At 35.6% G+C, this 26,163-nt stretch overlaps 1 protein-coding gene across 1 annotated transcript; it reads right to left on the reverse strand.

The window, feature by feature from the left end:
• Nucleotides 1-4: 4 nt before the first annotated feature.
• Nucleotides 5-25,549, reverse strand: LOC105225976 (bumetanide-sensitive sodium-(potassium)-chloride cotransporter). The gene is made up of 13 exons (XM_029550115.2): nucleotides 25,470-25,549; nucleotides 18,487-19,198; nucleotides 10,006-10,099; nucleotides 3,551-3,935; nucleotides 3,247-3,480; nucleotides 2,858-3,174; nucleotides 2,182-2,568; nucleotides 1,759-2,106; nucleotides 1,449-1,690; nucleotides 952-1,373; nucleotides 772-883; nucleotides 418-691; nucleotides 5-361 (listed from the first exon to the last, which is right to left on the reverse strand). Exons 2-13 carry the CDS (start codon nucleotides 18,777-18,779, stop codon nucleotides 245-247), a joined length of 3,225 nt encoding a protein of 1,074 aa, XP_029405975.1. The 5' UTR covers nucleotides 18,780-19,198; nucleotides 25,470-25,549; the 3' UTR covers nucleotides 5-244.
• Nucleotides 25,550-26,163: the final 614 nt, after the last annotated feature.

Raw genomic sequence — 26,163 nt, forward strand, 5'->3', positions numbered from 1 at the left:
CATATTCGGTATTTCCTTGTTGATGTAAAATAGCAACATTTTTTATTTTCAATTTTCCATTAATATTTTTTCATTGGCTGAGCTTATCAAATTACAAACTAATAATACTACAAGCAAAAAATTAATATACTCTTCAATGTCCATACATACGTACTTACATACGTATGTATGTATGTTTTAATAAGTGCGTTGGTTGTTCTTGTTTTAATCGTCTATAAAACGCCTTGTGTGTTTGTACTCAAAACTAGGAATAGAATGTCAAAACAGGCGTTTGATTTCCACGCGCCAACACTACAGGGCAATTAATATCGGTGGTAAGCATCTCCAGCCATGACATGTATAACGCAGCTGATATCGCTTCCTGTGAATAAAAATCAGAAATTAAAATGTGTTTTTTGTGTATTTGTGTATACGCACCCTTCGCGGCATAGGCAGCGACATAACAACGAGTGTCGCCTTTGACGAGTGCTCCACAACTAATTCGTGTATGCGCAGCTGACGGTGAGTTTTCTCTTCTAACGTGTGCAGTTCTTCTTCAAGATGACGCATTTCATTGACAGAGTTGTGACAATAACTTTGTATGAGCTGTCTATGCTTAACCAGCGTATCCATGCGCGGTTTTGTGGACAGGCCCTTAAGCATTATTAGCTCGGAATATTTGATGCGGAATTTCTTGAGTAGATTGGCCATGCTACAGAAGACATGAGTATATTTAGAATGATAATAATGAAATATGCGCTGACTTTTGTGGCGGCACTTGACGTTACTTACTTTTTCTCCTCCATTACCTCGTCCTTGCCGTGACTCAATGCAAATACGCGTAACTTACAATTTTGATAATTTGAACGTAGCGAGAGTATATAAGGCAGCAACATGGTCAGACCTACCAATAATTGGAAAATTTATTGCGTATGAGAAAAGCAATTTTTTTTACAGCGTATCTATGCTTACCGCCATCATCGTAAAGCCAGAAAACGTCTATGGTACCCTTGGGCTGTTTGCGCAGGAATATCGTCACAGCGTCGAGCACATCTTTTGGTACTTCGGAGCCACCTTTCGTTAAGTATTTTATACCGTCACCTTGACTTACTGTATATTTGCGTGTACTTGTCGTCATATTGGGCATAGATGGCACATTGGACACTGTGAATGAGGAATTGGTGCTGTCAACGCCAGCCAGATTCAAATTAGAGTCCACATGCAGCAATTCCGAAGCGGCATTTGCGCGCGGCATCAAGGCATTCGTGTAGCCCAGTTCGTTAGCATTATGCATATGTCGGCCATTTATCGGTATTTCGGGGTTCAATTCGGAAAATTCCAAACCATTCGGTAGACGCAGTATAACCACGCCCATGCGCTGCGAAAATGTATTGCTGAAAGGAGAAATTTGATGATGAAGCCATGTATACTCGTACATGTAGCACAAATTTTATTCCAATGATACTCACTATAAAATATTGAAGTAGCTTTCCACGCACTGTCGACGACATTGCACCCAATCGGTTTTGTAGCCCATCAAGACGATGTTCGGTGTTAACTTGCCAAAGCCTGTGGTTTTAATTAGCGCATTAACGCCTTCTTCCATGGACAGGCCATCGATGACATTATAGAAAGACTTAATTTTGCGCGCATCCAAATATTTCTGACCATCTTTTATGACACTCAAACGGTTTTTGTAGCCCATACTCATCTATGAAAAAAGCTAAACGTTACAAGAGATTCTCGATTGTGTCGGAAACGTGCCGCCAATAGACTTACCGGGACAACATTGCCGATAAACATTAGGGAATTGTGTCTGGTGAGCATGTTGCCGAAATCAATTAGCGGTGGGCGACTGCTGGGATCGCCAGAAAGCACCAATATTTGTGGATGGTAGTTTTTCACGTGATCGGAGACGTTTTGCAGGCGATGAACGGCGGTTAGTGTGGCCTTATATTGCTGCTCTTGTGTTGAGGAGCCCCAGTTAGCTTCTGGCTTGCGATACATAACGATTAGGTAGAGAGCAAATATAATGACTAACGTGATGAGAGAAGACTTCCAATCGATTAGGAACATAATCGCGATGCAAAGTATAAAGCCAAATAAGCTTAGCCATGTATTGTAATACTGAAATATAGCAATGCAAAGAAATCGTTAAATCGGTTAGAGTGAACAAACTTCGCTATACATATCGATACTCACTTTGAATGTTGGTCGCCAGCCGAGTGGTTTTACAAATGATGCATGGAATGTGCAGAAGTTAATTAAGGCATAAGAAGCCAAGTAAAAATTTGAAATAAGTGGAGCTATTACGTTCAGCTCGCCGATTAGTAAGAATCCTGCCGATATGAAGAAGGTAAGCACGTAGCCACGGTAAGGCTCCCCATGTTTGCCATAAGGCTTGGAAAAGAAAATCAAACCGGGGTAAATGCGATCTATTCCCAAGGCTTGAACCAGGCGCGGCACGGAAAGTATGTTAGTTAACGCTGTACTCAAAGTCGCAGCGAAGCAGCCGGCGTAGATAAGTGGACCCCAAATGGACATCAGTTGCATAACAGAGTATGAGTTGTGCAGGCCATACTTGCAGGACTGTAAACAAGCATGTGGTTAATATGTGAATGAGTAAGAATGCCAATGCAGGTAAATAGTTCCGACTACCGCGAATCTCTTGGCAATCAGAAAGGTTTGGATTGGATCTTCCTTATTCCGAGATCGTGAATTTAAATTGTTTTCTTTTAATTCTATGCCATTGAACTCTATATCAAATATAAGTATTTCATTACCATATCGACATCAATAGGGCAAGCTTTTTAACTGATTTATTTTAAAAATTCTTAAAATTGCCAAAAAATTACTTTGCATACACTTAGGCGCTTACCGAGTCCACTTTGCACGCCAATTCTGAACTGACCAATGTGCCATTAATCAAATCGGTTATATTACCGGAGGCATCTCGTGCCGCTGCACCGCCCGCGAACAAAACGAAGAGCGCATATGAAGCCATTGAAATCATCAGGGCCCAAAATGTGCCCTTAGGTATGGCTGCACCTGGATCCTTTAAGTCGCCGCAAATATTCGCACCCGCTTGTATGCCCGTCACGCTGGGGAAGTAAATGGAAAATACACTGAAGAAATCCTGATTAACACCCTCTGAATAGCGATAGTCACCGCCAAAGTTTTCCTTGAAATTACTCCCTAAAAAGTAGTAAATCAATTGATCATTCGTTGACTGACTGTCTCGACTCGAGCCGAATTGAAATAACTTACAAGAGAAGCCAACAAATCCTTTTGCGATTGCTTCTTGATCGCCACGCGGCCCGAGTGCAGCGCCAATAAGAAAATTGAAAATAGCCAAAACTATGGTGACGATCAAGAAATTTTGAGCCTTCGACTCCCACTCCATGCCTATGCAGCAAATAAGAATCAACACCACTATCGTACACACGCCAACGATGCGAACATCATTAATGCCTCCATCGATAATCTTGAGGTCATGACTTTCTGTTTAAATAGAAAAGCAATAACAATAATCCATATACACTAAAAACAGTTCCAACTTTCTAACACTTACTCAATAAGTCGTTTAATGAATCACAGAAACCGATAGTGTTCATGGAAGCAGCGACGGCATTCGCGAATGCAAAGACAACACCAACCGATGCACCAAACTCTGGGCCCAGCGAGCGTGAAATGATGAAATAGACACCACCTCCCTTCACCTCACCATTGGTGCTGATTGCAGATAATGAGAGTGTGGTGATCACACAAACCACCGCCGAAATGGCTATGATGATTAGTGATTGCATTATACCGGACTCGGCGACTACCCAGCTGAGACGCAGGAACAACATGACACCCCAAATATTGAGTAAGCATGGTATGACGACGCCATTAATCCAACCTAATTTGATCATGTGACTATTGCTTTCGGGTGGCGGCTCAGGCATCTGGATGCTCTGTGAGTGAAAAATAATATTTATGTGCATTAAAATATATGTATGTACATATGCATGTATGTACTTATGTATGTATATAGCTTTACATGGAAAAAGAAGTAGGCTCCGGGGTTTCCTGTCACCTGCCGAAAAATGAACGCAACAAACAGTAGAAAATCTTTTGGATGTTAGTCAGAATCAGAAACCACTACATCTCGGTGAAATTAGATAAATTATCTATGTAGAGATTACAGTAGGTACCGGTTATGTAATTCCTAATTCTGCCTGTTGAACGAGAGTAACAGTCAACGAAAATACTTTTTTCGATTGCGAACAATTCATTGTCTTACATTGGTTGGATGGTCATATGCTAAAAATCGCTTTCGTATTATTAATCGTCTAAGGCGGACCACCATTAGCCCTTTGGAGAAGACTAAAATTTTCTTGAAAAAACTATCCTTTGAGAAGATTTTTAAGGCTACTCATCCTCTTCCGTGCTGAACATTGTAGATCATGAGGGGAGAATTATATAATGAAGTGTGGACTTTTCATATTTTTCGTTTCGTGTTATGGGCCGAAGGCTCTTTCTGCATATTTTACATACAAGAGTTTCATTCATGCGTTTAGTTATTGTCTCCAAACTATAGTGCTAGTGCTAGTCGTGAGTCGATGACTAAAGTTCCAGATCATCATTATAAGTACACGCTTAAAATGATGAGCCCTTCGTGCTATTCAATTCTAATAATGAACTTTTTAGTTAAACGGTCTGCCGTTTGCTCTAATTCTATCAGCAAACGTTTTGTTGGCAAGTGTTAAAACAAATAGGAACAATAATTTAAATCGCAGTGCTAATAGGTTTCAAATCGTTCAATTGATTGTAAGTGAAATGCCAAATTGGGCTTTTTTGGATGAAATCAAATTATTTGCTTGTCTTCAATCACTCTCATTCGCTGTTTTAAATGTTTATGTTTACAACTCGTTTATTGCCTTTCGGTATATTTTAATTAAAATAACCGCTATTACATATGTATTTACAAGCGTCTATTTGTATATGTGTATATATATATTTATACTGTGGGCAAAAAATAGTAAGATTTTAATTTGCATCTATATAAAAGGAGCGTTCCAAAGTAAACAGGACTTTTTGATTCTAGCGCCCCCTGGTGGCGCTATCTATATATCGACCGGTGCGTTAGAATCTGCTATTTTTATCGATTGTCCAGTGAGAATTTTATGACATTTCATCTATTGGAAGTGAAGTTATTGCGTTTTAAGTGTCAGTAGGTTTGTGCTATCGGTGCAAAAATGAGCTTCGAACAAAGAGCCAACATTAAATTTTATTTTAAAATTGGTAAAACTTTTACCGAAACGCCTCAATTGATGAAACAAGTTTATGGCGATGATTGCCTATACCATAGCAGAGTGCACGAGTGGTTTCAACATTTTCAAAGTAGACGTGACATTTGGGCCAATCAAAATCCGTGATCACAAGAAACTGTGCGTGAATTCATCAAAAATCAGCCGAAATCATCATTGAAATTCATGGAAATGGAATTGAACATCTCCAAAACATTGATTTATCGCATTTTGACCGAACATTTGGGCTTACGAAAGGTGTGTGCACGGTTTGTACCGCACAAATTGACTGACGACCAAAAATTGCTCAGAATCCAACATTCGAAGGACGATTATTTGACCAAAAATCACATTTTAACCATTAACAACTCCCCGTATTCACCTGATATGGCACCGTGCGACTTCTTCCTTTTCGAAAAAATGCATTTGCCCATGAAAGGAAAGCGTTATGCGGACGTAGAGGGCATTCAAAAGGCTTGCGCTGGCATACTGGCGGCCATACCGGCCAACGCGCATGCTTTTGGACCGTGAAAAAAAGCTGTATCGCAGCAGAAGAAGGCTATTTTGAATAAAATGAATTGATTTTGCCGAAAAAAACATTTGTTGTGTTTTTTTTAAGTCCTCTTTACTTTGGAACGCCTCTTGTAGTAGCTGAAGTAGCAGAAGTGCAAAATTTAGAGAATATTATGCTTAAGTTTTTGTTTTATCAATTTTCACACTAAGCGAAGTCATTGATGATTTATAGTGCACTGAAATCTACGGCAACAATTAAACAATTATAATTTGGATTTACAAATGTTACTCATACGTCATGTATACCACTGGAAAATACGTGAACTGTTGATATGAATCGGACATACTACATATGTTAATGAGTAAAGGTTTTATTACATCTAAATTTCAACTAAAGTTGAGTATGTGTATGTGCTTATAATAATTGTAAACTTATATTGTAAACACATACGTATATACTAATACATAAATAGTATAGATTTTTCCAACAAAAAAGTTGTCAATTACTCGTTAGCATTATAAACAATTCGTCACAGCGGAATTGAAGCAAATTTAAATTAATTAACGCAAAGTTAATGAATTTTGATTAGCATTGTTAGATCATCTGGTCATAGATGCATACACGTACACACGCATATACACATACCTATACTGGACATAACAATTCGCATACTCATTTAGCTGCTTTTTGTTGTACGCCTTGGTGATAATGATCATAACTACATACGCTAATTCGCAACGTGGTGCTAATAATCGCCCGGCTAAAGGAAATAAGTAGTCGGGCAATGAATTGCCAATTGTTGCGCATATTTTCGCACTTTTGTGCACTTATGTGCTTTTGTTTATACGCGTCTGGATATATGTGAGTAGCTTTGTGTACTGTGTAATTTTTAATTTTGGTGCGCTAAATTGCTTGAGCGTTTGAAATGATCGCATCACTTATTAAGAAACTAATTGTGGGAGTTTAAAAGTCTTCTGCTATGTATGTACATATGTATGCATGCGTAAATTATATATGTGGGTGGTGTCAGCATTTATTTTTTAACCACTGAAATATCAATGAAAAATCAATGAGAAGATATGCCAATTTAGTCCGTCTGTCGACTGTCTGCCTGTATATATATAATTCCTTGTTTTGAGATTTAGAATTGAAAACTTATACGCGTGGGATATAGCTGTCATATAAATTGATCGATAAAAATCGAGTCCTGGGTAAGAAAACTACGTAAGATACTTCCTATAGAGCAATCAATTCTCTACAAAATCTAGCAACGGTGATGTTCTTAAGTAGATGGAAGCGAGATTTGAAATTTTTCATATGATAATTCAAAAAGAAAAAATAGAAAACTGTAAGGCGAAGGACATTCGCGTTACAATTAAGAGCTCATACTTGAAGAAACTTTTTTAGAGGAGTTTAAGAACACATTTTTCAGAGTACCAAATAAAATTTTTTTTCTGCTATTAGAAACGTGGTATGAAGGGTGGGTGCAGCCGATGCTATTAACGCTTTTCTTTATCAATATTCTATGAACGCGGCGAGTATACAACTGTACCTATGTATATACATACATTTTCGAGTGTTTCAATTCCAACTTCATAATTCGATGATTCCTTTAAATATTTTCTTTTAATAAATGAATGAAAATCTCTAAACTATCGAAAAAGTTGCTTGATCTATACGGCATTTCGCCAGTGCAACACTCAACGACCCAGTCAATAACAACAAAACAAAGCACGGCAGACGTAGGTGCATGGAAAAAAAAAATTAAATAAAAACTCGAGTGCTGTTGGTCGGTGGCAGCTACATGAATATCGAACATGCCATCAATATGTTAAATGACTGACAGAACCAGATATAACCAGAAAGATAGCAATAAGCGAACGCATGTGGAGTGGAAAAAATTGGAATGAAAAAAAACTTAAAATAAAAACATATAAAATTTTTTTTACACTCTAAATCAATAGATTTGACAAATAATTGTATATAGTATACATACATACATATATAAAATGGAATAAACGACATTGAAGATCTACTTCAATGTGACAATATTGAAATGGTAACAATAAGTCGCGATGCTAATACTGCTGCTGATACTATCAGAAACAATTTTATGAAACAAAATAAATAATTAAAAGCAAGTACTCGTACAACAAGTTATTTGCAAACATACATACATATGTATTTATATGGAGGAAATTAAGAAAATATCACGGCACGATTCATCAAAACTTGCAAAGTAAAAAATAGAGTAAAAAATGGCAGACAGAGTTAGAATACTACGTACTCTCCTAATATTCCATGCAACGCGAAATAGTAGAAAGCTTCAATATTCATCATCAAAGCGTTTATGCCGCTTAGAAATTTGTGAGAGTTGTGTATTGATTCGCGAACACAATTTTCGTATTTATACTTGTATTACTGGGATCACAGCGGTATATATTTTAAAGCGACATACTACATGGGCTCCGTATTTACAGCGTCTTATAACCTATCGCTTACGCTTTCATTCATCATAATTACACGTATACAATAACCTTATGTGTAACGCTTTGAGGCTGATAAGAAATATAGACGAATATTTATTGCTATTGAAAGGCCTGTCATGAGTTAACGCTAATTGAGTTATCTTTCGATCACACTTAGTTTCAAGGTGTTATCGGTAAATCTGAAGTTCTTGTCATTATTTACGTCGGCACTGAGTCTTAGTATATCGCACATATAATACATATGTACTTACAAAATTTTACACTGTGAAGAGTATTTAAATTTCGAATACCAAGAATAGCAGAGAGTCGTAAGAGGCAACAACAAAATAAAGCATGATTTTACATTTGAAAGGTTTGGTTTGGTTAGTGAAGGAGATGTTTCCATACGCTCAGCTCATGCTCAATGGATTAATAAAAGTTAGAGGTGTATCTAATTCTACTTTCATTTTACAAAATAATTTTCCGTTTGGGCCTCTTTTTGCACTTTCTGCAAAAATTTACCACAATAATGTATATATTTTTTATACTATCAGAAAGTATATATCTCAAAGAATATTGACTATTGACTTTAAAAAGATCTGATATTTTGATGTGAGAATTTTTGATTGAAAATTAGCGTTTCTTATTATATGTGCTCAATATAAAGAGTATAAATAAAAATTGCTGGATAAATCTTGTTTGAAACAAAAGTACGTAAGTTGATATCAAATTGCGTGGAAGAAAAAAATTGTTTGTTCAAGATAAAAATCCAAAAAACTGAGTTATTTGATTTTTTTTACATAAATTTAGAGGTTATATAAAAAAAGTTTGTATACAGAGTTTATGGATCTTTTCATTACCTACAACTTTGCAATATTACCTTTTTCTATAGATCCCGTAGTTTTGCCGGAAATCGAGATAAACAGTTTTTAACCCTTAAAATTTCAACCACGTCCCTCCGCTTTCCTTTTTCCGACTTCAGATCGCTCATAAATTATTTTTATTTCAATGTTTGTCATTTAGCTCTCGTTACTACTGGGTTTCATTGCTATGGTTTCCTCTCTTTTTTTAATTTTCAAAGGCTCTGCACTAGTCTATTTGGAAATTATATCATCAGTTCGGAATGTTCGAGTGTCTGCCACTTGAATATTGATATTTACCACGCATATATAGTACAGTAGATTGCAAAAATGAGTACATGTTGGAATATCATGAACTCATTACTTGAAAAAAATCCGAATTTAAATAGTTTGTTCGAAGTTTATAGCATTGCCTTGGGTAACAATCTATGTCAAATTTTGTAAAATTATTTTGTCAAATAAAAAATTTGTTCACGCAAAGGCTGGATTTATTCTACCGATATAGACGAATCCGAAAAGTCAGTTTTTCGGAGGTTATTTCTCTAGTCCCTCAGTTTTTAAGACACATTCTCTTCTTCCCGAAAAATGTTTGTTTACAGACGGACACTGCAAGGTCAACTCAGCTCGTCAAGCTGATTATCTATATATTTATATACTATATATAGTACGTTAGGTTTACAGGTTCAACCTTTTTTTTAGATTTATTTCTTCTGCCCTTTTTTTATTTGAAAAAATCATGTCACTCCCCGCCCGCTCTTTCCAACCTTTTCTTATCTGTTAAGCTTGAGTCATATTCCTCTAAAATAAAAAATAATATACGTTGTTGTTGTTGTCTATTGTATTGTATTGAAATATATACATATGTCGGTGATGTTTGTTTGTTATTGACTTACCTGTTCTTGCAGCTCGCCATGCAGTTCGCCAATCGATGGCCGCTTCATGTTCCGCTTTGATATTCTGTAATTATCTAATCTCGGTAATGCTTCCCTGTAAAATGAGATTAATGTGAATTTATTAGTATTGAAAAACCAGCGGCTATAGAGACTTATAGTTTTTTGTATTCAATTTACAGTTCTAAAATTGTATTAAGGAAAGAAAGTGTTATATTAGAGTGATAATAATTATATAAAAAAGGTGTACAACCTTATAAAGGTGATCGTCAGTTTTGAAAACAGTTGAGTGCTCTACAAGTGCTAGCTGAATGTTCCTACGAAGATTCAATTCTGTTGAAATATATAGCAAGAAATCGGTTATGATAAATTAAGTTGCGCCGATTTACATTGATTGGTTCTTGATACCCTTATCCTATCTGCAGAATGATAAAATTATTATGGGAAAAATTATCCAGACACATAAGGAAGTAATAACTCTTCCCATCTCGACTGAGTTTGTAGTTAGAGCGCACTTGGTGACCCGCGTAAAGTAATCGACTCTATTTTCATATAAGTAGCCAACAAGCATCATCTGTCTGACTACTGCCATAACAAACACGTTTATGTTTATTGGCAGGTGTGCTGCAAATGAACCTAATCACACAATAGTCACGTGTGCTTTAAAATGTATGAGAATTGTGTTGTGGCCTCGCCTGCTATTAATTTAACTATACTACTTGAGTTATCTCTGCCAAAGTCATTGACAACATTTTACATTGTTGTTATAATCTACGAACTGAGCTTGTTAAGCACCATAGTAATAATAGACAATCGGTATGTTAGCGATAAGTTTTGGATTAAATTTCATCCTTACACATTATTTGACGATTTGCAACGAAGTTGTTACCTGCTTTACATATTGTATATTCTTAACAAAGTTTAATTGGAACGAAATCATGCCCAAGACTGTATAATTACTATTGTAAAATGGGCAAAAACTCTACATATCTAGGGGAGATATCCGAATATAAAGACTATATTTCCATTGTCAAATATAACCAATATATATCCATATTATAACCAATACCCTAATTTTTTCAATATGAGTGGTAATTATTATTTCGGTTTTCCTTCACCTGTAAGGCTAGGGGAAGTATTGGCCCGATTCAGCCCATTTAGGATATACAGACATATCATTGTCAGAGAAGGATTATGCCTGAATTAAAATTATATAGTATAACTTACACATTGACCGATATTTGTGATCAAAAGTCAACTATAGGTACTGGTGTCCGAACATTCGATATCTAGGGCATTGAACAGTTTTTGTTGGATTTGAACAATTTTGGTCGTAAGATGGCATAGTGCTTAAGTGACTCTCGCGCCTCGATGTGATGTGCTTTAAAAGTCACGAGTGAGCTGACATAAAGCGGGCTCTATATGAATAAAGCGATGTCATGCGCTTTAAAAATCACGAGGTGAGCTAACAGGAAGCTGGCGCCAGCTGTAAATAAAACAGGCATCGTGCTTGGCTTGGCTTCGGTGACTGTCGCGCTCCGATGTGAGGTGAGCTCACGGGAAGCTGGCTGCCTATATATAAATAAAGCAGCCACCGTACCTGGCCAGTGCTTCCGTGACTATCGCGCTCCGATGTGATGTGCTTTAAAAATCACGAGGTGAGCTTACGTGAAACGCCTGCTTTTTAGGCCATATCTCATATATCTTAATTTAGTTATAGCACTTTATACACTTTCGGTTAATAGCGTTTTGTGGGCATGGCAGTAATCCGATTATGCCCATCTACGAACTCGTAATTTTTTTTGTACTAAGCAACTCGCGTACCAAGTAGATATCTTAATTTTTATTCAAGTACTGCACGGACGGAAGGATAGACAGACAGACAGTCACCCAGATTTCAATTCTTTACGTCATCCTGATCATTGTATACTATATATATAATCCTATATCTATCTCATTTAGTTTTAGGTGATACTTAGTATAATAGTTAGGCGAACATAACTAACTTGCCCTTAAGAAGACACTTTTGACTCTGCTTGCATATTCCTTCGTTCATATGATTCACGTTTTCTCAGTTCTTTATGTATGTTGCAGCTCTATTCTCTTGAAAAAGAAATTACACGTGAAAGTAACAACAAAATTATGCAGTTGAAATCAATAGAAGAGAGTGTATGGACGCCTCATTGAAATGAAGTAACTGGCTGCTATTATACTTCCATTCAATTTAAGTCAGTTGTTTGTTCGCTTTGACGTTCGCCAGTTACCACAAATCAAATGATTAATGTCGCTATATCCGCTGCTCCACACCGCACATGCTGAGTCACTATGTTATCTATGGTATATTTTGACAATATGTACCATATAACTATTTAAATCTTAAATTTGTTTGGTTGTTTTAAGAAACAAGTTTTAAAATACACCATTATTCGTTATAAATCATAGAATAATCAAAATCCAGACAATCCAAACGCTAAATTTACTACATACAACATATATGGTCTTTGATACATGCGTACATATGTATGTATTTTAACAGAATGAAATTAATTAAAAAATCTGGGCTAATTGTAAAAAAGGGCAAAATAATATTCTTTTTGCTTTATTGAATTTTATTACTCTTTGTAATTGTAGGGCAACGAACTTGCCCTCTTTGAGTTTATACTCGTATGTATATATGTATGCATATATGTAAATGTGTAAGTAGGGATGAACAACTTTTTGTTTTAGAGACTTAGCTTTCAAACAAGTTTTGTCTCAACACATGTAGAATATTGTCATACGAGTACATTTTCAAGTTGATCCGAGTAATAGTTTCAGAGATACAGCCTTGAGAACTTGTGTGCTTGGGGCTAGTTAGGCTAAGTATGCCGTCTTTAAACGCGTTTTTCTCGAAACTGTGTCTTTAAAGTCGATTGACAAGATTTCTCGAGAACTACTCAACCGATCTTCATGAAATTTTACACACAGATTTGAGATACAATTCTTAAAGGCTTGGTCGTAGGATTTTTTTCTATTACAGCTATTTGAAAAAAAATTTCGCGAAATTTTCACTGAAATTTTAATTTGTTTTTTTTAAAGTGTCTGCCAAAAATCAAATTTAAGTTTTTTCCTTTGTCCTTTGGTTTCAACTAAGACGCGTATTTTTTCACTTTAGCTGATCCTGTAAGGAGTTATCCACCCAACTCGAGCTGGATAAGGATAACCGGAAATGCCGTCGCAATGGCCGAGCTTAAAATATTTTTTATCGAAAATTTCAGAATTTCTCTGTTAATAGCGCATGTTTGTAACATTAAAAAGTGCTAATAAAATATTTAATTTTTTATATGAGAAAAAAATTGTTTAAAAAGACTTCTTTTACCCGAAGAAACTCATGTAACTCATTAATCACTGATTTTTTTGGGAAATATGTCGAATTTTATAATAATGTGACTTATATCAGTTCAGAGTCGTAAACAAACAAATACAAACCACGTGCTAATTGACATATGGAGTTCAAACTTTACACAAGCATAAAAAAGTTGAACTAATCCAGGAATAAAACTTTTTATGAAATCGGTTTGCATGCACAATTTATATGAAATAGTCGGTGTCAAATTTGATCTTGAGTGTATATGAATCTGTCTGGGTTATATTTGATCTTAAGCGTATACTCTTGTGACTTAAATATAGAATTAAAAATGTTGGCTAAAATATGGCTGATTGCCCTCATTATTATAAATTAATAATTATATTCCGCGTGCTTAAATATTTACAAACAAATGCATGTACATACATATATAAATACTTGTATATATAGATTGTGGAAAAAATATTTTTGGGGCATACAAGAGTGCAAATGTATGTTATAATGATATTTTGCTAATTTCATTTCATTTCCCTCCAGTGTGTTTGAAATAAGCTCAGCGACCTGAATTCAATTGGTATACTATAAATCAAATAATCGAGCTGATCGCTCTCATTAAATATATTTTTCATTTGGAATTGGGTTGAAAGTAAACATACAAATTTCCATACCGACACAACAAAAGGCGCGCTAATTATAAAATCAAATTTGTTCAGTGAAATATTTCACTCAAACAAAAATTTAATTGGATAAACAATATGAATTCGTAGGCTTTTAAGAATGATTCTAAACCGTTTTTTTGATATTATTGAATGAACTACCTTCTGACTAATTGTGAAGAATTAAATACAAGTGCAATGACAATTTCGCTACCGTTCAGAATAAGAGATGTTTGCCAATAAAAATCCGTGATCAATTCAGCCCAAATCATCATTGAAATTCATGGAAATTGAATTGAACATCTGCAAACAAAATGCACTCACATTTTAAGGCTGCAAATATTTTCCACTTAGAGATAAATATATTGATAAATCTCCATTAAGAGTATCAAATAGCTACACCAGGTATATGTATACATATGGGTACTTTATGTGTGTATATTAGAATTAATTTTTGTAAGTCTGCCTGTGGCTATCTGAGCTTAGCCAATTTCCTTAAAGCTTTTTAGCAGCTTAGTTGCCGCACATTTCCTTTTGTTGTCTTTATCTTTACCAAAGTAACAATACATTCACATACATAACTGTAGTTTAAGGGGTATTAACCACTTGTGAATTAAAAAAAATGTTTGTTTTGTTTTGTATATATATCGAATGTTCATATATATGTATATACATATGTAGTAGAACTTTTGGTATTCGACTAATCGACTAGTGTATAGGACATCATTCGAATAATTTTAAGAGAATTTGAATTTGAGAATTTTCTCCGAAAATTCCAAGTTGATCCGGCAGTTTCGGTTACTCAGTTATGAGCGTATTTATAAAATAATGACGATTGTGTAATTGGTTGCCAAATCTTATTTTTTTTAGAAATGCTGTTTCAGAGTCGGGAAGGAAATTTTCCAAGCGCCTGTATCAAACGGCCTGAAATTGTCGTATGACCTTCTTACGAAATTTGGCATGGGTTATTGTCTAAAGCAATAACACAAACTCCTCAAAAATATTCAGATCATATTACTATAGCATATAGCTGTCATACAAACTGAATGATCGAAATAAAAATCTTGCAAGGAACTTTTGTATTTGTGAAGATGTTATAGCTTCGGCGCGACTAATGTTAATGTTTTCTCTTATTTTTAGGCCATTTTGTTAAAATCAGAATTTTGACTATTCCTTCGATCATTGCCAGTATTCATATCCATTAATAATTGATTTTTTGTTTTGGTTTTTGGTTTATAGAAAAATTTAAGCAGACAAATATTTCTGACCATCAAACACCTTTTTTGGAGTTCCTACTGAAGATAATCTAAATATTTTCAAACTAATTGAAGTAAATTAAGTTCATATTTTTTATTTATTAATTGAAAAAAATGCCTTTTAAAAAATTACAAAGAAACTCGCTTTTTATCTGATTCGCAAGTGGATGTAATCACTTTGGGGAAATACGTTACTTGAAATTTGTTATTGCTCATTGAATACGAATTAGAGAAAACGTTGGTATAAGTTTCCAATTTCTATTACCGAATTATCAGTTTTTCTATTTTTGAAAACACTCTTCTTCACCCTTTCTTTTTGTGATTTATTCGTATTGTAACTTTGCATTGATTGTTTTGGCTGATTTCATTTCAATTGCTGGAAAAATTAATTTTTCATCAGCTTGCAGACAAATATATTTACAAAGCCACATGAATAATAATGCATATATATTTACAATATGCGGGATATTTTCGATTATTACAAAAGTGCAATGAAAATGAAATCTTAAATTTTCATTTCGCAAGCTCTTTCGGCTTGGTGAGTGAAAATAAATATTTAATGAACGAAATTCAGTGATATACATACATACATATGTATTTGGCGAAACTCAAAATAATATTTTTTTTGTGAATTACATTTCTGAACGCAAATTTTGTTTATGTGCAACGATTAAACGAGTATCAAAGCAATTTCGTATATATACATGTAACTACATACACTTGCCCGCATAAGTCTGCGTACAGATAAATATTATTGAAAAAAATATTAAAAAATGATATTATACAATTTATTAATAAGTATCTAGTGGGATATCCTTTTCTTTTGGGTACTTCTATAAGACGTCTGGGCACAAGTTTCCCTGTATCTTCTGCTGTAATTTTCGCACATTCCTACATTATAATATCCTTGAGCATACTTCTTGATGTTATGACGTATTTGCGGTTTTTAAAGAAGTTATAGAAACAACATTGTAAGTATATAAAATCTCTGTTCTATTATGGAGTCAATAAATGAGAGTTTTCCATACCGTTGGCTTTCATACAGACCCAAACCATAACACCGCTTCCACCATGTTTCACACTTGGCACTATATTTTCTTTTTCATAAACCTTTCCCCTTTTCCTCCATATCAGTTTCTTCCCTTTTACCCAAAACTCGGGGGGCTTTGAAACATACATATGTATTCATTCGCGAAATCCATCCGTCACTGCCTGCTACTACTACTCCACTATCATTTCCAGCTTTTTTTCAAAGTTCTACAAACTGTAACGTCGGAATCAACTTTAGGAAACCTTTTCTGCACTTCCATTTACAATTGATGAGCTGTCATCCTTAGATTTTGCTAAACTAGTTGTACAACACGCTTATGAGTGGTGAGATATCGCTGCTGTAATTCATATCTGCTCACTGCCTGACCGATGAATATTAGATTAGTGTGCTTATTGAATCGATTACAAATAATTAAATAAGAGAATATCGAATCGAAGAATCGAGTTCGAGACAGCAGCTAACAATATCTAAGATTTGTTGGATTAGTAATGAAATAACCGCTGTTAATGACGATAACATCGAAAAAGTTAAGAAAAACATAGCTGGAAAAATGTAGTATTAACATCGAAGAAATAGCAGAGGATTTTAACATACCTTATGGATCGCCTCAACACATTTGGTTAATCTTTCGGGTAAGAAGTGTGTCAATGCTAGACTAAGATCTGAATCTTCGCAAAGGACCAATCTGATTAACCTAACCTAGAAGTTGAATCTTTTGCAATAACGACGTCGAGTAGAGTGCCATTACAGTTGAAAAGATGTGGGTTTCTTAATACGATGTCGAAACTGTCTAACAATCTAGCAAATTTTCGCTCCAAAAATGAGCTAAAACCAAAAAAAAAAAAAGCTGAAACCATTGAAGGCCATTCCAGGCGAGGTTTATAACAAGTGTGTGGAAGATTGTATTAAAAGAGCATATTTGATGCAATTGAGTCAATATAATTATGTCTAAGCAAATTGAAATCTGGAGGTATTTTTGTTTTTAATTTTACAAATTTTTCCTTAACATTTTTGTTTTGAATTTTGAATTTAATATTGGGTAATCGAAAAAGTCTTTTCGTACTTTGTTAATAGATGTCGTTGCAGTCGTAACTCTCCAGTGCTACCAATCACTATATGCCATTACATATATTGTTGGAAAGGTAAGATTTTAAGCTTCATTTAACCAAAAAAAATTCGTGGAAGTTGAAAAAAGTTACAGCTGCTCAAAAATGAGCGAAAATAATGAAGAAATTCGCTATATTTTAAAATATTTGTATAAAAAAGGGAAGAATGCCACGCAAGCCACCAATGAAATGCTGTATCAGTTCGCGTAGAACAACAATAATGGTTCGGTCGCTTCCGTTCTGAATATTTCGAAATTTCGATTTACACTGATGGAATAATGTCTCTAGTGGAAATATAGCAAAAAGTGGTCGACCAAAATGGTACATATTTGTTTATTTATTTATTATTACAAATATGAAAAAAGTTAAAATTTGATTAGAAATACGAAAAAACTTTTTCGACTACCTGATAAAAAAATTTTAGAAAATTTTGTTTAACAATTTTTTTTAAATTTAATATTTCGCTTATAGTTTCGAAGTTTTATTAATTGAATTCTAAAATGTAATAAGTGCCGATTAGTGAACAATAGACAATGATGCAGTGAAATGTATTTTAATTTTACATATTTTCAAATCAACCACTTAACTCCAAAATCAAACAATAGAAAATGTAAATTAGTTTAAGTTGAGAGAACTTAAATTGTAATAAAGTATATATTAATATATATTAATACATTGTATGAGCTTCAGTCTGAATTTCACTTCATCTCACTTCATTGTCTTCTTACTTTTTCTCATTAACATTTGAAATTCATATTTTATGTTACATTTAACATTTACATTTGAGCCTACACTGTCTCAATAAAAATTTTTTCTTTAGCAAAGCAATTAACGGTTTCGCGTAATTGGGCTGACAAAGTGTAGTAATTGCTTCAAATTGAGCAAAAAGCCTGATTAGAAAATAATTATACACTTTTCAAGTTCTACTATAGCGCAAAAAATAGTTCGTGCATAATCATTTGTTTACTTTAAATCGTGTTTTGTCAATCTTTAACTACCACTTTACAAAGCCAAAAGAAAGGTTTGGAAATTCAAAAATGACACAAAAAGCCTGGACATATTTACTTACGTTGTTAGCTGCGCCAAACTGAATTTGCGTTCATCCTCCTGCCTCGAATTTTTGCGTAGAAAGTGTCCGAAGCCGCGCAGCGAGAGGCGGGAGTTTTTACGGCTCGCAGGATTGCCACCGTCTGTGCTCAGGTGATTGGTATCGGCCAGCGTATTAGGCGCACTATGGTTTGCATTTGGCGGATGTCCGTTATACTGTTGACTGGCGGTTGTGCTAGATAAACTCGCCGAGATGGTGGGTATAGTGAGGCCAACCTGACCTTCGGCATTGCCGTTTGGTGTGTGATCAGCCATTTTTCTTGTGTTATTTTAAATATTTAAAAGCACATATGTACATATGTATGTAACAAAATATTAAAATAGTAATTTTCTGTGTGTGTGTGTTTTTTTTTTATTTAAACGACGTTTTTCATTTTTAAGACACTTTTAACATAATTTCTCAGCACGAAGTCCTTGCTCACTAGTTATTTATTTTAGTTATTTAACGTTTGGTCACGTTGCTAGTTTTAATTTGATCTAATTTATGCATAAATTTGAACATACTAATTTTATTGCTCACTTCACTCAAGTTTTGCGGTTAGCTTTCCGTTTCCGGCTTGACGCTTTCGTTACACTTTTCTTTGCCTTTTGAGTACGTATTGCGGCGTTGCGAACTGGCTACCGACGACTGCACGATTTCGTTGCGAACTTTTCGGTATATCAGCGGCAAATAACTGAAAATTATTAATTACAGTTTCTTTTATCTCAATCGATGTGAATCGAAGTGTAATAACAGAGAACAGGGAATGAGTTGAATAACACGACGAGCGACCGCAAGCGCCATCGTACGCTGGCTGCAACAACAATGCCAACGACAGTAGAATGCGAGCGAGCAAAGAAACAATAAAAGTCAAATTAAAAAAAATTACACGAAGTGCTAGAGTCAAGCGTTATTATTGCTTTGGGGAGTGCGCAAACTTTGCGAGAGTCGCCCAAAGCACATACACAAACGTACGTATATACAAATTTCGTATATATGCGTTTACTGCCGTTTAGGTATATGCATGTGTAGTGGTATCAGCTGGCAGTCAGCTGGTAGTGTGCGATCATTCAGGAATATTAGCCTGTTTGCGCTGCGGCTTGCATGTGTGCGTATGTGTTGAATATTGTTCAAATTTACTTTCCACTTGTAATGCGCGCAGGCGCTCATTTAAATTAGCCCAATGATTGGGATTCAAATCAAATCTCAAACAAATGTTAATTGCCAGGCGCTCTATTAGTATATATATACATATGTGTATTTATTATATACATATCTTCGTACTAGCGGTTGTTTAAGCCATGTTTTGCGAAAAGTTTTGGAGTGAAGCTCATTTGTAGGCATAGATAAAATAAAAAAAAAAAAATTTATGATCAAAGCAAACATTCGGCGAAATTCCAATTACTTTGCTATTTATTTATCTGTCTACGATTTGCATGTTATTAGTGCGACGCTTCTACTCGTATATGTTTAACGCAGATTCATTAGGGCTTGCTCTATTTCTCGTAATTATACCATGAACAAGGTGTATTAAGCTTTCCACGAAGTTTGTAACACTCAGAAGGCAAGGTTGGAGATCCTATAAAGTACATGTAAATATAAATAATCAGAGTCGATTCAGCCTTAGTCTATCAGTTTTTGAGATATCGGTCTGAAATTTTGCAGAGCTTCTCTTCCCTCAAGAAGCTGGAATTTCGATATCGGTTCACCCCAGCATATAGCAAACTTATCTCTCACTTATTCGCTGCCTCAATATCAAGTCTTTTTTTAGTTGATAAGAGATCTTCACGAAATTTGGCACAACTTATTGTTCCAGACACCGCTGAAATTTCGGAAAAGTAAATAGGTTCAGATCGGACGACTATAGCATATAGCTGTTATACGAACTGGCCGATCAAAAATAAGAAAGAAAGGGCTTATAGCTCCTGTGTAGCCAAATTTTTGTCTTCTAACTATCCCACAATTCTTAAATTTCTTTACTTTGGTAACTTGAAATTGTTGGTCAAAAAATAACCACCCTAAATTAAACGCATATAGTATTTGTGTTCACCTGTTTGCTACATTATTATTTAAATGCAATATTATATTTACTTGTTGATCATAAATTATTAAAATTATTGTATTGTACTTGTAGTTTTTAAGTCATGAGTTTGCGAAAATTTATTACAGTGTAATATGGCTCGATAATTTGGTAAAATGTGTTTATATGTGTTTAAGTGGGTGTGAAATTTACTTTACAGCTACTGTGTAATAATTATAATAACTATAATTTTCATGGTCAAAAGCGAATTTTTGTTTGTTACATTGCTAATGATGCAAAAACAAAAATCAACTAACACCTTTTTTGAAATGGCTAAAAGTTGGCTTCGCTTCTGTCTATTTTTAAACAGTTGAATATTATTTTTCACGCTCAGCATTTATATCAAACAAATTTGGCAACCTTCTCAGAGAGTTTCAAAGTTTTGCTTATCGAGATGTTTTAATCTATAATAAAAGAAAACAGCATAAGACCGAATCGATAAAAATTTGTATCCTAAATTGAAATCAAAAACTTGTCTCATGCGAGTCGTCCATCGATCTCTGTAAATAACGATAACATCGTAAAGATTATGGAAACAGAGCTTTAATATCGTTGTCTTGGCATCAGAATAGAGCAACTCAATATTTTGGTTAATGTTTCGGGTATGAAGAGAGCTAGACTCCTAACAATAGACCTGTATCCGTCTGCAAAGACGTTGTCGAGTAGAGCTAAAGACCTTACATTCATCAAACGCATTATTATGGATGAAGAGACTATATGAGAAGAGAGAATATGATCTAACAATCTAGCGAACGCCGCTCCAAAAATTAGCGAAAATCGAAAGAACCTAAACTCATTAAAGCCAACGAAGTCTATTCCAGTAACTGCTTAAAACAAGTTTATGGAAAATTGCATTATGCTGTGGTATGTAGGGAGTTTATGAGTTTATTTTGAAGGCGATAAGGCGTTGTTGTTCTTATAGCCTGATTTGGTTGATATATAAAATTTCCGACGATGTTTGTAATACCCAAAAGGAGCCACCAGTAAAACAAATAGCTGGCATATAAACTGACCGATTCAAATCTAGATAAAAATCGTTTTATTCTCCTTTATGCTAGAGAAAATGCACCTTGGAAGAAAATTATAGTTTTGGTGCAGCCGAAGTAAACGATTTTTCTTGTTTTTTTGTTGTTAAATCGGTTTAAATTTGATAATTATGACAATATAAATCAGCCGTCAAATTCCACCTGTAGTGGACAGTGTAAGAGCCTGCATAGCTACATAAATACATATGTACATTTACGATACGCTATTTTTCTCGCATAATTTTTCTACGCTTCTATCAACACTCTTTATTAACACTCTCATAAATAATAACAAAAAATTGTAAATAAACAATACGTATACTTAGATATGAATTGCAAAACGGAACGAAATCATATTATTTAGTACATGTTTATCTGTATACATATGTACGACTTGTTAAACTGAAGAGAAACAAGTAAGGAAGGGCTGAGCTCAGGTGTAACCGAAAATTTTACACTTTTGCAACTTGCAAAGATCATAGGTCGAGATATTCCTTTAGGTGCTGGCAAAACTCACATATTGACCGATATATGCGGTGTAAAGTCACCCGGAAGTCCGAAAGTCTTTATATCAGTTATATGGGGGTTCTGGGGAGAATAAACCCGATTTAACTCTTTGTAACGCAAAGACATACTACTATCAGGAAAGGAATCTCTGAGAATTTCAATTATAAATTTGGCACGTTGACCAATATTTTCGGTAAAAGTTGGTACTGGAGTCCATATATTCGGCATCCAAGGGGGTGAACAGTTTTAGTTGGATTTGGATCGTGCAAAGTTTTATACCGTTATATTGATTGCTTCTTGATTTGTACACTCGAAAGAAAAGAATCAGAAAGGATTTAAAATTGTGTTGTTTGCAAAGTAGGCGTGGCTGTAGTCCGATTTCACCCATTTTCACACTGTAATATAAGAATCTCAGAGAAATGTCACTTGCCAAATTTGAAATCGGTCGGTCGGGTCTCAAGGTGTGTGTTTTCACCCCTAAAGTGAGTGGTGAAATTTGCGTCCATCTTTCACCCCGGCTCCATTAAAGCCCTGTCATACCTTAAGTTACAGCTTGTACGGATGGACGTACGGACGGTCAGATATCCAGCCACCCGGATTTCAACTCCTCTCGTCATCCTGACCATTAATATTTACATAACCCTATATCCACCTCCCGTAGTTTTAGGTGATACGTACAACCATTTGGTAAACAAAACTATTATATTCTGTAGCAACATGTTGCAGTAGTATAAAAATGAAATCAAAAACAACCGTGCGCCAATGGTTGCCTTTACACACACTCACACACACACCCATGCACGCAGGCGAAATTGGCGCTAATGAATTAAGCGTACAATTGTTTAGAACGCCGACAAGTGATCAAATCAAGGGACCATAAAGCTTTAAACACTGACAATAGCTGATCGATTCATTGCGTATTTGTTTCGGTAGTTCGGTTGAATGAAGGTGTTGTTTGATTGTTCGCCTACGGGCAGTTAACACCTCGCTTGGATACGCGTAACAAGTGTCATTGTATAAAATTGAACAAATTCGCACTATTTTTGTAGTTGTTTGTTCAATATTCGTTTTTCTTTTGTATTCCTTGTTTACCTTTTCTCACACAATGAACACATTTGTGCTTACTATAAGGCACATACATATGTACTTATATTCGAAACGTAGCGTAATCGAAATGCGCATAGGACGAGCTAAGGTGAGCACATGGCCGACTCGATATGGCTACACAGTCAGGAAACAAAAGGAAACATATGAAACATGAGGATAAGCATGGGTTCCTAAGTAGTATACACGATGTAATTATATTGTACTCTTCATTTAGCAAGCCTGTGCGCTGCGCTTTTGAACGCAGGATCTCTTATATACAGGGTTTGTCCGTAAAGTAAACCGACTGTATATCGGAGCGTGAGCGCACCGACTGGATTCGGTAGAGGGCGTTCCTGGCTAACGAACGAGCTGGTCAGTTGTCTCCGAGCACTTGGAGAAACAAGACAAACATTTCCACGCGACGTATTTCTGTGAGTGGTACAAGCCGAAAATGCAGCGTTCGTTAAAGCAAAGGTACGCGATTAAATTCTGCTTTAGCTTTTCGCTGATGAAGACCGGAACAATGAGCAAATCGAAAGTGAAAATGGTGCTCATTGTCTTTTTTGACATCAAAGGCATCGTCCACCATTAATTTGTTCCTCCTGGACAAACCGTTAACGTTAAGTTTTATGTGGAAGCCCTCAAGAGACTCTAACGAAGGGTCAATCGGGTCTGACAGGACATCGCAGCCGATTGGAAGTTGCAACACGATAACGCCCGGCTCACACCGCCTTTCTTGCGAACAGCTACCTAAGCAAGGCCATCATCCCAACGCTTCCGCAGCCGCCCTACAGCCAAGATGTGGCCTCCCTGGACTTTTTTGTTTCCTTGCCTGAAAAAGCCGATGAAAGGCAAGCATTTTGAGACGACAGAGGGGATACAAACAGCATGCACCTCGACTCTCAAGGCTATTTCAGAGAAAGCCTTCCGTGACGCCTTGAATGCTTGGAAATCGGGCTGGCAGCGCTGCATCGACGCAGAAGGAGCCGATTTTGAAAGTTTTTAAAGAATTGTTACGATTGGTTCAATAAATTTTTTTAAATCGACTCAGACCTATTATTTTCCGGACAAACCCTGTATGTACATCCTTATCTTATATGTATGCATAAGCATGCTCCTGTGCTTGAGGGTTTTTTTGCAGGTATTGACAACTATTTCTTTTAATGAATGGTATTATTACAAAGTAACGTGATTTTATTATGTTATTCAACTAACACTTATATGCAACAACATCATATGGAACGATATTTTTCTCAATTATTATATTGGACTTATTAATGGGAACTCTTTCCTAAAGAAATTTGGAAAACACAACCATATATTCATTGCTCCATAAGCAGTGCTGTGTTTGCTAAATTCGGATGCGCGCGCACTTTGCTGCTCCTTACACGTTTTCGAATAGTTTCTTCACTTTGCTAATTTCTAAAGACGCTACTGCTCCGAGCTTATCGCACTTTAATTTATGCCGGAAAGCACGCGAGCATTATCGAGGCAAAACATTGTTTTAGTCCCAATACATTCACATTCATACATACATATGTACATATATACGTACATGAAAATATTTCACTTTTAAACACATCTTTCAATATTTTAAACACATTTTTTTTCACAGAGTGCTTGCGAGAGACGTGTTGTTTTAATTCGCTCACCTGCTCAAATTGCGAATTTCTCACTTCAATCGGCGTGCTTCAAGAATTATCTTTTCATAATCTCACCGGCATAAAAAAAAACGAAAATCATGATAATTATTATAAACACTAAAGTTAAAATTGCGCTTAAATAAATTGTTACTAGCACACACAGCAATTCCCTTTTGGCCTTAACTCTTCCCGCTCGCCATAAATTTCCTTTATTAGTTCGAATTTCGCACGAGTTTACGCTATTATTTGTTTGTGTTCGGTTGGTTGTTTTTTTAGTGTTGGCACATATTTCTTGTTATTACTTTTGCTGGTGTTTACACAGTGGTCCACAGCGTTTTTTTTCGCACACAATCACACACACGTACACTAGAGTCGAAAGAAATTGTATTTATATTGGTGTTGTATAATTTAGTTTTGTTTCTTTGGCATTCATTTATTTGTTGGTGTTGTTGTTGTTGCTTTTGTCATTTTTATTTAGCCTGTATATCCATCAGCAAGCGAATCGCATCAAACGAATTTAATTCGGTTTTATCTGGTTTGACCTGCGTCAATTTGCTCGTCACCGCCGTGTTATTGCCACAAGCACTTGTTGTTGTTGCTATTGTTGTTAAGAGGTTGGCTTACTGGTTCGCCTCGGTGCTGGGTCGCGTCGCTTTGGCTCATTGCCGTTGTTGAAGCAGCTGCTGCTTTCGCCGATCGCCGCTCGTCTGGTTGGTTGGCCACGATCAGCGCGTGCTGCCATAAAGCGCTCCGTCCCAGCACCACAAGAGATTACATTCAGACACTGGTTGTTGTTAGAATAACATTCTCCTCGTTAATGTTCCGAATTAAGTATATGGTATTCTCAACTTTAGTTCGGTTGGCTACTCTTTCGTCGCTTTGGTAGTTCTTTGTCGTTCTGCGAGTGGTTAAGCATTGGTGAATCGGCCTTAAGAGTAAGTAATGTGATTTGCAGACGAAGATTTGCACTCAATTGTGTTGGCCGCTTTTAACTGGTTTAAGGTGGTTTGGGCTGCGATCTATGTGGTTATCCAATCCGATCACATTGCGCCAACTCGTTGAGCGGATAAATGTAATCACTGTTGAGTTGGTATGTGTACGAAGTTCGTATAAAGAAAAGGGGGATTTTTAGTTTTCGTCCCCTCCACCTTAGATTCTCTATTTTTTTGGTGATCATTTGTATTGTAAGCGTTACTAATGTAAAGTTTAGAAGAGGTTTTTATGAGCCACCCATTGTTTGTAAACATTCATAATGAATTCTATCCTATAGCCAATATCGTAAGAGCCGGCTAGAAGCTTTTGCTAACAGTAAGTAGCA

Source organism: Bactrocera dorsalis, chromosome 2 (assembly GCF_023373825.1).
Source record: "Bactrocera dorsalis isolate Fly_Bdor chromosome 2, ASM2337382v1, whole genome shotgun sequence".
Lineage (NCBI taxonomy): Eukaryota > Metazoa > Arthropoda > Insecta > Diptera > Tephritidae > Bactrocera > Bactrocera dorsalis.

What these genes read in the sequence shown, in the direction of transcription:
- LOC105225976 (XM_029550115.2), bottom strand. Translation starts at nt 18,779, where the DNA reads ATGGCTGATCACACACCAAACGGCAATGCCGAAGGTCAGGTTGGCCTC. An exon ending in AGTTTGGCGCAGCTAACAAC is followed by an intron (nt 10,100 to 18,486) that starts GTAAGTAAATAT and finishes CTCATTTTACAG; the next exon opens with GGAAGCATTACCGAGATTAG. An exon ending in AGGATTTGTTGGCTTCTCTT is followed by an intron (nt 3,175 to 3,246) that starts GTAAGTTATTTC and finishes ACTACTTTTTAG; the next exon opens with GGAGTAATTTCAAGGAAAAC.